At 44.7% G+C, this 12338-nt stretch overlaps 1 protein-coding gene across 1 annotated transcript in view; it reads right to left on the minus strand.

Moving 5' to 3' along the window:
- Window positions 1–12338, minus strand: part of SUN2 (Sad1 and UNC84 domain containing 2) — an 85847-nt gene that overhangs the window by 31373 nt on the left and 42136 nt on the right. The window contains exons 9-13 of the mRNA XM_077275946.1: window positions 11428–11570; window positions 7093–7302; window positions 6924–7001; window positions 6489–6532; window positions 5961–6123 (exon numbers count right to left, since the gene is read on the minus strand). Of these exons, the coding sequence (XP_077132061.1) occupies window positions 5961–6123; window positions 6489–6532; window positions 6924–7001; window positions 7093–7302; window positions 11428–11570 (638 nt within the window). The remainder of the gene's footprint in view (window positions 1–5960; window positions 6124–6488; window positions 6533–6923; window positions 7002–7092; window positions 7303–11427; window positions 11571–12338) is intronic.

A 12338-nucleotide genomic window follows, 5' to 3' on the forward strand; every position in this document is an offset into this window, starting at 1 on the left:
TTCATTATTTGGGTGGGATTACTGTATTTAGAACAGCTCTACCAAAGGTCAGATCCGAAGATGCAGATAGATCAAGTCTATAATGGTTGTAAAAGGTAGAAGGTGTAGACCAAGTTGCGGCCTTACATATTAGATGGATCGGGACATCCGCTTGTTCCGCCCAGGAGGAAGCCATGGCTCGTGTTGAGTGCGCTTTAATACCCACTGGAGGAATCTCGCCTTTCGATGTATAGGCCAAGCAGATAGCATCTCTGATCCACCGAGATATGGTAGCTCTCGTGACCCCATGTCCTTTCTTGTGGCCCTGAAAGGAGATAAACAGAGCCCTACTCTCCCTCCATGTGTGACACCTTTCTATATAGGTCAGGATGGCTCTTCTGACATCTAAGGTGTGGAATTTATGCTGTTCTGGAGTTACAGGTGAATCAAAAAAGGAAGGGAGAAATATCTCTTGGGACCTGTGGTAGGTGGACGCTACCTTAGGGAGGTATGAGGGGTCTGGTTTTAGGACTATCCGATCCTGGAATATCAGTAAGAAGGGTGGGTCTACTGATAGGGCCTGGATGTCGCTAACCCGTCTAGCTGAGGTTAGGGCTACCAAGAGGGCTACTTTATATGTCAGGACTTTTAAAGGTATTGAATCTAATGGCTCAAATGGGGAGCTGGTTAAGGCCTCTAGCACTAGATTTAAATCCCACGGAGGTAGACGGGGAATATGGACCGGTTTACTACGTTCACAAGATTTTATGAATCTGGAGATCCACCTATTAGCTGCTATATTGCATCCATATAGGGCTCCTAATGCCGAGACCTGAACTCTCAAGGTATTTACAGATAATCCTAACTCTCGGCCTTTCTGCAAGAACTCTAAAATAGGTGTGATTGGAACTTGCTTAGTGAACGGTACCGTGTGAAAGTCTAAAAATTTATTCCATACCCTACTATATATTAGGGTGGTAGATCTTTTTCTGCTCAATAAGAGGGTGTTAACTAGTTCTGCTGAGAACCCTCTTGATCTTAGTAGTTGCCTCTCAAATTCCACGCCGTCAAGTGAAGACCTTTCACTTGCGGGTGGAAAAAGGGGCCTTGGAACAGCAGTTCCTTGTCTGATGGGAGGATCCATGGATCGCATAGGCACATGGTCTGGAGACAAGAGAACCATGGTCTTTTCGGCCAGAATGGTGCAATGAGGATCACTCTTGCTTGTTCCCTCCTGATTTTTCTGATCACTAGAGGAATCAGAGACATTGGAGGAAAGGCATATGCCAGCTGGAATCTCCAAGGATGGTGGAGAGAGTCCAACATATCTGGGTGATCCATGACGTTCAGGGAAGCGAACCTTTTTACTTGCCGGTTGTCTCTTGTGGCAAATAGGTCGATTTGTGGTATCCCCCATGACTCTGTTATCATACTGAATATGGATCTGTTTAAGGTCCATTCCCCTTGACGTAGCTCGTTTCGACTGAGATAGTCTGCCCTGATGTTTTCTACACCTCTGATATGCAGGGCTGTTAGGGATGTTAGATGAGTCTCTGCCAGCTGAAAGATGTCTGCAGCTATGGTCATTAGACTTCCTGATCTTGTACCACCCTGACGGTTCACATATGCCACTGTGGTGGAATTGTCCGAGTAAATTCTTACATCTGCTCCTTGAATCTGCGGAAGAAAGTGATTTAAGGCATACTCTACCGCTTTTAACTCCTTCCAATTGGAGGAACATGACAATTCTGCCTGGTCCCAAGTATCTTGGGCCAGACTGTTTTTCATATGTGCTCCCCACCCAATAGGGCTGGCGTCAGTGGTAATTATTTTAGACGGGTCTATTATCCATGGCACACCCTCTGAGAGGTGGTCCATGTCTAGCCACCAGGATAGCGATTCTAAGACATCTTTGGAAAGAGTTATTTTGCTTTCTAGATGTCCGTCTTTATCCTGAGCCGACAATACCTCATACTGTAATTGACGAGTATGAAATTGTGCCCATGGTACAGCAGGGATACATGATGATAATGACCCCAGTAAGGACATGCTCTTCCTTAGTGTCATGTAGGGGTTGCGTATTGCGTCTGATACCCTTGATTGTATAATCAGTTTCTTTGCCTGGGGGAGGAAGCATCTCTGACTTACGGAGTCTAGCTGGATTCCTAGAAATGTCTGGACGGTTTCTGGATTCAGCCGGGATTTTTCGAAGTTGATGATCCAACCTAACTCCTGTAGGGACGAGATCGTATTAGATAGACGAGTTTTACACTGAAGCATGGAATTTCCCACCACTAGAAAGTCATCTAGGTAGGGTATTATCAAGGTATCTTGTTGACGTAGATGAGCCATTACTTCTAATATCACTTTAGTGAAGATGCGGGGAGCCATAGAAAGCCCAAATGGCATTGCAACATACTGAAAGTGACGAACCTGTCCTCCCAGGATGACTGCTACCCTTAGATACTTTTGATGTTCCGGATGTATGGGAAGATGATAATAAGCATCCTTTAAGTCTATTCCGGCCATGACACACCTAGGAAACAAGAGTTTTATGGTTGAACTAATAGATTCCATTTTGAAGGTATGATTACGCAGGAAGGCATTTAACCTCTTGAGGTTTATGATGGTTCTAAATGAACCATCAGGCTTATTGATCAAGAATAAAGGGGAATAGAACCCCTTCCCTTCTTGATCTCGGGGAACTTCTATCAGGACTTTTTTAGACAGAAGAGATAGGATCTCTGATTCCAGAGCCCTTTGTTGGTCTTGACCTTTTGGAGATGTTACTATAAAGGAATCCCAAGGGATTCGATCAAATTCCAATTTTAGGCCGTATTGTACAATGTCCAGAATCCACTGGCTGGATGTAATTTGTTCCCATCTGGGGAAGAAGAATTTCAATCTGCCGCCTACCTCCTGGTTAGCGGTATTTACGTTTCGGGTTATGGGACCCGCTAAAAAAGGCACCTTTTTGCTTCGGGTCCTTCGACTCCCATCGCTCCCTTTGTTCGAACGGCTTGTTCCTGGTAAAGGGACGTCTTTTGAAGGCTCTCCTGTAGGATGGAAGATACTGGTTAGGGAAGCCTTTTTTCCTTTCACCTGCTTTACTTAGGAGCTCATCCAGTGCTTTTCCGAAAAGAAACTCACCCTGGCAGGGGATCGCACAAAGTTTTGCTTTGGCCTGTGCGTCCCCTTTCCAGTTCTTTAGCCAGAGTGCTCGCCGGGCTGTGTTCACTAGGCCGGCTGACCTGGCTGCTAGGCGTAGCGAGTCCACAGAGGCATCAGCCAGGAATGCTACTGCTTCTTTGATTAGAGGGAATTTCGGCAGGATTGACTCTCTCGAAGTTCTACCTCTAATCTGTTCCTCCAGTTGCTCCATCCATACTAGCAGTGACCTCGCAGTGCAGGTGCTAGATATGGCGGGTCTGAACGCCCCCGTGTTGGCTTCCCACGACCTTTTTAGTAAAGCCTCCGCTTTACGATCCAGCGGGTCTGTCAGGACTCCTGAATCTTCCACCGGTAAGACCGACTGTTTGGTTGTGGAGGCTACAGCGGCATCCACCTTCGGCACCTTTGACCAGATATTTAGTTCCTCGTCACTGAAGGGATAGCGTCTTTTAGAGGATGATGGTAGAAAACCTCTATTTTGCTTATCCCACTCTTTTTTTACTATTTCTTTAATAGTTTTTATGACGGGGAAGGACCTACGTTTTTTCTGTCCTAACCCCGCGAACATGATGTCCTGAGCCGTTTTACTTTCTTTCTCGTCTGAGCACCCCATCGTGCTTCTGACGGATTTTATCAAATTGTCCACACTGCTGTTGGGAAGACAAAGTCCCCCTTCAGCCTCGGATGAGCTCGGCTGGGATTCCGCTTCGCCTGAGGATATACATACGTCCTCTGACTGTGAGCTGACCGGAGATTTGGACCTACTAGGCTGACGGGTACTGGTGGTACTAGCCTGTGCCAACCCCTGCATTTCTTCCCGGATTATAGCTCGGACATCTGACGGAGTCATTATGTTTTCCTGTCGTAAGGTTTGCACGATACATTCCGAACACAGTTTTTTGACATAATCATCCGGGAGGGGCTGTGTACATAAAGCACATTCCTTGTGCTTGGACTTGTGTGTCCTTTTCTTAGTCTAGAGGAAGGATACAGGAGGAACATATATCAGCATATAGGTAGAGACTCTTTCAAAAACTCACCCAGTGAAGCTGACAGGTACCGGTTCTGGAGGCGGATTTCGTTTGGTGGTAGAACCCTTCCCTGGAGGTCGATCACCACTTTTTGTGCTGCTCCTAGCGCTCCTCTCCTTGCTAGGAGAACGCTGTTGCACCGCGGGCAAGTGCGCATCGTCGGCCGGTGAAGCCATCTTACACACACCGGCCCGACGCTAGCGCTGCATTTTTAAAACTGCCGCCCATTCTCCTGCCTCCCCGGACCAACCCGGAAGTGCTCCAGCGACTTCCGGGTTAGACGCGCCGCTCTCACTCACCATGCGGCGGCTGGGGATATTAAGCCGGCCGCAGCAGCGCGCGCGTCCTCACGGTGCCGGGCGGACCCACGGTGACCGGACCCGGACCGTGGATGTATGGCCAGACGAGGGGGGAGGCTGCAAGCAGGGGCTCCCCCGCCGCTGCTTCTGGAACCGCAGCCCCTGCCGTTCCCATAGATACCGACGCAGGCGGGTGCATGGCCCAGGGATCCTCTTCATCTGTAGGTAAGCCGGGTCCCTGTAGGAACAGGAAACCTAAACTGAGGAGGAGAGGGGACCGCCTCCTTTTATTCTGTAGGTTTCCTGTTCCTATGGGGCGGATCCCTCTCATGTGGGGTGCTGTCGTGGCGAAGGGTAAAAGAGACCTTACTCTGACATGGATTTGGCATAAAACAAGGAGGCAGGGAAAGGCTCACACTGCACGGATCTATGATTTCAGCTGGGTATTTTTCAGGTTTTACTAAAAATGTTTCACACTTTTCTTTCCGTAGCCTGTGTACTGCACGTCTACTGCAGGCTGCAGAATGAGTTAACCAAATATCCATCAGTGAGCTCTTTTTGACAATCCATTGAGAGAGTTTACAATTAATATCTGTCCTTTTTTAACTGCTTCCAGCTAATTTATAATCACAGACCACTTTAAAGTTGAATGTGGGAAAACAACAGCTTGTCAAAGCCGAACGGTGCAAACATTTTAATGAAACCAAATAGCAAAAAATGGTTTTTAGCCTCAAACACATGTATTTAATAAGTTCTATTAAGTTTCCAGTCTATGACAAGCTGTACCCAATCTGTGGCAGAGGTAGACACAGGCCCAAGAGTAAGAGGGCCACTACTACCCCAAAGTGAAATTGATCATTCTGAAGAGCCACTGTAAGGCTGTGTGCACACGATGCAGATTTAGTGCAGTTCTGCAGCGTTTTTTTCTGCTGCAGAACTGCACTGTGATTTACAGTACAATGTAAATCAATGTAAAAATAAAAAAGCTGTGCACATGGTGCAGAAAAATCCGCGCAGAAACGCTGCAGATTTCAAAGAAGTGCATGTCACTTCTTTTGTGCGTTTCTGCATCGTTTCTGCACCCCTCCATTAATAGAAATCCGCAGTGGTAAAAACTGCATAAAAACCACGCAAAAAACGCATCAAAAACGCAGCTGCGGATTCTGCCAGGAGATGCAGATTTAGTGCAGAAAATTCTGCACCACATTTCCTACGTGTGCACATAGCCTAAAGGGCCCATGTATTCTTCTGGCACAGAGGCCCCCTATCTCTGTGTCCACTCCTGGTCTGTGGAAGTCACCATCAGGATATTATAAGTGTCTCGTTTCCAGGTGCTGGTCAATCGGCTATGAGCCTGGACGGCTAGGGCGCGGGATGGGAGGTCTGGTCAGTGGCCAGACGGCTAGGGACTTATTTTGATATCGTAATGTACTGATGACCCTTTCATACAGACACCAGATCAAATCATAAGGAAACTCACTTCATCCTTCACTCCTCTTATTTGTCCCGGGACAGTGTCCATTTGCAGGGAAAGTTCAGCTTGAGTTTTCTTCACATTTTCCAATTCTTGCTGGAGACTCAAAAGCTTTGTTTCCAGCTTTCCAAAATCATGGGCAAAGATTTCTCTCGTAGCCTGAGGAGAACTACAAAGACAAAAGACCCCGGAGTGCTATTTAATACCAGTCTGAATTCCAGACAAAATTATAAATGATGTCTGAAAAAGAAAACTAGATGCTACCGATCCACGCAAAGCCTATGGGACCAGTGCAGACAGCTGAAAGAAGCATTCGGCATCTCCACCGGGCCCGTGGAGAAGGAATGGAGTGGCAGCACACGTGTGACCATCACTCCATTCAAATGGGGGTCAGGGAAGCCCACTCTGGCGATCAGTGATGGCCTCAGCGGTCAGACCCTTACAGATCTAGCAGTTATCTATTCAGCAGACAGGTGATAACTTGTTATTAGTGGAGTACCCTTTAGGAGTAGGACCGTCTTATTGCAAACTTACTTTTTGACTTCTGTTCTAAGCTGCAAAATCTGTCCTTCTATATCCTATGGAAAAGAAAAAATAGCAAGCCATTCATATTTACATATTAATTCACAAACCTCCAGGATTATGTATTATCTATTAATTATTTTATAAAACAATCCAAATCATATATATTTTACGCCTCAAATACATTTATCACGTGTAACATGATGAGTATTTTCTATAGAAGCCATCGTACACATATCCTAAAGCAAATGGGTGTATTGGGACTTGAAAGCTGCTGGCTTATCCTCAGGATGGACCATCAAACTTCAGCTTTCAAGGTCTGATCTCCTTCCGATTCATCCAGGGTTACACGATTCTTGCTATATATTTTAGTAGGATTTGTGCACCATTAGATTTCAAGGGATTTCACTACACGAGGACGTCACTCTAATATGGAGAATTCCTTACCTGGGACATGTGGTTTATTTTCTGCTGGATGTCCTGATGACTGTGCTGTTGCTCTTGTTTTATTGCTGTCAACTCAATCTAGGGCATACAGAGTAAGAAATACATTCAGATTACGGCATCCTGCTGCGGCTGTGTATCGACCAACATAAGTCCCGATTGTATGCCTTACCCTTGTTCTGGCTGCACTTTCTTGCAAGATGTCTTCTGTCAAAGCAGCCTCTTTAGAGGTAGACAGGTCTCTGAAGACCTGGACAACCTCATCACGACTTAGGCCACCCACTGCTTTTGGACTTGTTTCACTGTGCTTCAGAAATTTTTGCTCATTTTCTAGACCCTGAAACCTCTTTTCTAGAGATTCCATGCGAGATACTATTTCATTCTTTAAAACAACAATAACAAAAACAAACAAAAAAAAAAAAAACACACACATTAAACATTCCTATTCAAATTATGCTTTGTTAGAATAAAAGAACTAAGAATAACATTTAACACCCTTAATGACATGTAACATATAACAGGCACCTGCCTCCAACACAAGCAAGTGAAGCTAGAGTCAAACCCTGCTGCTTAATTATTCACAGGTCACTGATAATATGGGACAGTGGCATTTACCGTAAATGCTTGCAATTGGCCTGTGCTCCTATGACGCCCTGCCTTTGGCTGCTTCGAGGGACTAATATAAAAGTTTCAATAACCCCCTGTCCCAATTCAAAACTAAATACATAAATTGTAAATATAAATAATACTTGGTCCATTGCTGTATCCATTAAGTTAAACAATTAATTAGCCCATACCGTAAACAACGTGAAGAAAATAACCAAAACAACTTTTTTTGGCCACCGATTTCCCCCAAAAAATGCAATAAGGAAAAGTCAATACACTGTATATTAAAAAAAACAACAAACACCTGTATAAATTCAGTATTGTCATAATCATACTGACCTGTAGAATAAGGTTGTTAGGCCAATTTTACTGCACGGTGAACACTAAAAACAGACACCCCTCCCCCAAATAAAAAAAAATTAAATAAAAGATATAGCTTTTGGATTAAAGGAGATAAAAAAATGAAAGCACAAACTAAAAAGAAAAATGGCTGCTTCCTTTAAGGGTTAATGTTTTAGAGCCTTAGTAGGAGCAAGGAGACATGCGCATCAGGAAGATCTCACTCTGCCATAAGAGCGGGGCCTGTTTTACTAAAAGTGGTGTAATTTTTAGACAGTGCAAAACAGACTAGATAGTCTAAAAATGCTAAAGATTTTCAGTGTCTGATGCATGCTGATAAATCTGGTGCAGCCTTAGATTGTTTAGTCTGAGTGCATGTTCCAAAAAAAATTACAGAAAAAAGGCCGAACTACCAACACAGGTCACAAAACCAATGCACTGCAGGATGCAGGTGGTTTCACCAGTGTTTTGCACCAGTGGTGCCATCGCCTTTACCATGTAGGCCTGATGCATTCTGTAGAGCATTCGTTTTGTTACTTGTGTTAGTAAAAGACGCCTACCTTTTTTTCTGCTATGTTTTCAAAATGTTTAAGTTCTTTTCATGTGCTTTTGCTTCTGAGCGCATGTTACTTTTGTCCAAAAAGTTACAACAAATTTGGCCCATGGGATCGTGATTTACACCACCGCACCTCCCATCTCCACCCACTTTCCAATAGGCGCACATGATGAAAACATGTCTAAAAGGTGCAGAGTGTGAATTGGCAGAAATAAAAGTATTCTAGGTCTATTTCCTTCCGCTTCACAATCAGACATCCATCACCCCACACTCAGCTGCTACAGAGGACGCTGATAGTGTACAGAGCCGAACACCGCAGCAGAATACATTGTTTAGTGGCTGCTGCGAATCAACTCCTGTTGAAAAAAAAAAAATAGCAGATGCGCATTACTGGGCAGCAACGAAACCACGTGACAAAGCGGTGATATTCCACTTCATATACTATTTCCATCTGGCTGCCATCAGATGCAGAAACAGCTGGTTGGTGGGGGTGCCAAGTGTCAGACCTCCAATGACCTCTCCTGTCGTCAGGACATCAATACAAAAGTATTGGAAAACACCTACAGGCCAACACATTTACTGGCAAGCACAGGATCGAATTCAGTCTTGTGAGATGAGAAAAATGTTTTTGGGAAAATAGTACTGTATACACTATAGACTAGAGTCTAGAGACACAGATTCTTTGCAGCACATGCACTATAATGTTGCTGTTCTGTACTGCAGCAATATTCTCATCTTCGACAAAGATGACATGTGTCCTAGCATTTAGCTGGTCATACACAAATAATACCTGTCCCACGAGAGCAGATTTCCCCATGCACATGAACAGTCTGATCTTTCATATGTTTTCAAAGGTGAGAACGGAAAAGTCACCAGAACCCCATGCACATTTGACTGTTGACCAATCACGTAGGTATTAGCAGACTTTAGTCTAATGTGTATGAGAGCCTTTGAACAAGAAGTATCATTTCTCCTTGCGGAGATCGACATGCTAAGCATGCCGAGATGAGGAGACTTAAGGCCGCAATGCTCCTCTGGGTAATATGCTAATTATGCAAATTGTCTCTTCAGAGAGGAAGAGAGCTAGAACTCTAGTGCCACCTATTGGAAGGTAGCAATCCTACCACAAGTCAAGCTCTAGATCTCTTCCTCTCTGAAGAGTCAATTTGCATAATTAGCATATTACCCAGAGGAGCATTGTGGCTCTAAGTCTCCTCATCTCAGCATGCTTAGCATGTCGATATCCGCAAGGAGAAACGATACTTCTTGGATAACGGTCTGACGCCTCTCACACAGCCAAACCAGATCTCCGCTTTGCACGGATAAGGGGCAGTACCCCGAAACACAGTGTCTGCAAATTGAGATTCTGGTTTGGCTATTATCCTAAGTCAAGTGACAAGGCTCGTTAAAGGGTCAACAGTGACTTGTAGGATTGCTACCTTCCAATAGGTGGCACTAGAGTTCTAGTCCTCTTCCTCTCTGAAGAGACAATTTGCATAATAGAACCTTTAAAAGTACAGTAATCTGTCAGTAGAATCAAACCCCCCAAAGCCATCTATTTGGACATGTAGGTCATAAAAAGATTAATAAAATGATATCTTCATATCTGTGATCTGATGTCTTATTCCTGAAAAATCCATGCTTTTCTTTTATATAAATGAGCTGTTAAGATCTATGGGCTGGATGTAGATCTGCACAAGAATCTGCATCCAGTGATTAGATTACATGAAGGGGAGTTACCAGTGTGAGACATGTAACTAACACGGAACAGGAGAAATCAACCTTGTCTTCTTACAAACAATAATAAATAATAATAATCTTTATTTTCATATAGCGCTAACATATTCCGCAGCGCTTTACAGTTTGCACACATATCATCGCTGTCCCGATGGGGCTCACAATCTAAATTCCCAATCAGTATATCTTTGGAATGTGGGAGGAAACCGGAGAACCCGGAGGAAACTCACGCAAACACGGGAAGAACATACAAACTCCTTGCAGATGTTGTCCTTGGTGGGATTCAAACCCAGGACCCCAGCGCTGTAAGGCTGCAGTGCTATCCACTGAGCCACCGTGCTGCCCTTTTTGCAGCTCTTGAGCTCTGCTGTATTGTAACAATATTACAGCCCTCTCTGCCTGTGAGCTGGAAGCCGAGAGGAACCTGCAGATCTGTCCGGTATAATCACACACAGCTCTGCAGGGGGATCAGGGGAGCAGAGAGCGGCCATCACACTGGTAACTCTCCTTTTTACTTAAAGAACCACTCCAGCATATTTTTTTTATTCTACCGCTGGAGTGGTGCTTCTAATTTAGGTCCTCTGCCTCTGGTCTTATACTTAGCCGCTGCCATCTTCACCTATCTCTGCCAGTTCCGTCATTCTCAGCAGTTTGTGACCTGCCGGATTGCTCCAGGTGTTTGCTGGCTGAATCGGAGGTCACTTTTCACTGTTCGTCTAGGAGATCCTCATTCTGGCTCTTATAGACTTACATTGAGAGCTTGTGACATAACTTCTGACTTCCGGTCAGTTAGAAGTTGCTGCCATAAGATGACAACACGGGACCAGAGAGGCGCCGATAAAAATGTGAAGACGGCAGCTGGTGACAATATAAGATCGGGTGCAGGGACCTTAGAAGCACCACTCCATCACACACACACACACACACAAAAAAAAAAAAAAAACACTGGAGTGGCGCTTTAAAATAATCTCTGGAGGCAGTTACCCAGTGCAGATCTATATCCGGCCCACAGATCTTAACAGCTCATTTATATATCAGAAAAACATGGATATCTCCAGAATAAGACATCGTATCACAGACATCAGAGTATCATGTTATTCAGTTTCCTATGACCTACATGCCCATATAGATGGCTTAGGGGCGGCTGATCCTACTGATCAACCTTTAAAACGTTCTGAAAAAGAAAATAAATACAGGAGCATTAAGAAGAGAAGCAGTCTTTCTTGGGATGCTAGAAAATAATATACAGTGCACGGTTATGTCACAGACCTGGAACAACAGAGGTAGGTTTTGCGGACCTGGGTCGACTTTCTTTAGAAAATGATCTTTTGCGGTCTTTTCGGTCTCAGAAAAAGATGCCTTTGGAAAAATTACCAAGTTCTTGAGTCCAAATGGAAAGAAATACCATAGCCCTAATATAAGAAGCAAATGTAGTTAGTGAATAACATGCAGTGGAAGGAATTAAACACGTTTATATATCTACTATATAATTGTCTAAGGGGTACTTCCGCCTGTCTGTCTGTCCCGAAAATCCCACGTCGCTGATCGGTCTCGCCAGCTGCCTGTCCTGGCTGCCGCAACCAATCAGCGACGGGCATAGTCTGATTAGTCCCTCCCTACTCCCCTCCAGTCAATGCCCGGCACCCACTCCATACTCCCGAGTGCCCCCCAGTCAGCGCTCACACAGGGTTAATGCCAGCATTAACGGAGCGCGTTATGCTGCGTGTAACGCACTCCGTTAATGCTGGCATTAACCCTGTGTGTCCCCAACTTTTTACTATTGATGCTGCCTATGCAGCATTAGTAGTAAAAATATGTAATGTTAAAAATAATAAAAAAAACCTGCTATTCTCACCTTCCGTAGTAAGCGCGCGGCCTCCGCCATCTTCCGTTCCCAGAGATGCATTGCGAAATTACCCAGAAGACTTAGCGATCTCGCGAGACCGCTAAGTCATCTGGGTAATTTCGCAATGCATCCTGGGAACGGAAGATGGCGGCAGCCGCGCGCATCTCGGCACAGCTTCGCTGGATCCCGGTGGGTGAGTATATAACTTTTTTATTTTACATTTTTTTTTTAACAGGGATATGGTGCCCACACTGCTAAATACTACGTGGGCTGTGTTATATACTGCGTGGCAGCTATATACTACCTGGCCAGTGTTATATACTGCGTGGGCTGT

This window comes from Ranitomeya variabilis, chromosome 8 (genome assembly GCF_051348905.1).
Source record: "Ranitomeya variabilis isolate aRanVar5 chromosome 8, aRanVar5.hap1, whole genome shotgun sequence".
In the NCBI taxonomy this organism is placed as follows: domain Eukaryota; kingdom Metazoa; phylum Chordata; class Amphibia; order Anura; family Dendrobatidae; genus Ranitomeya; species Ranitomeya variabilis.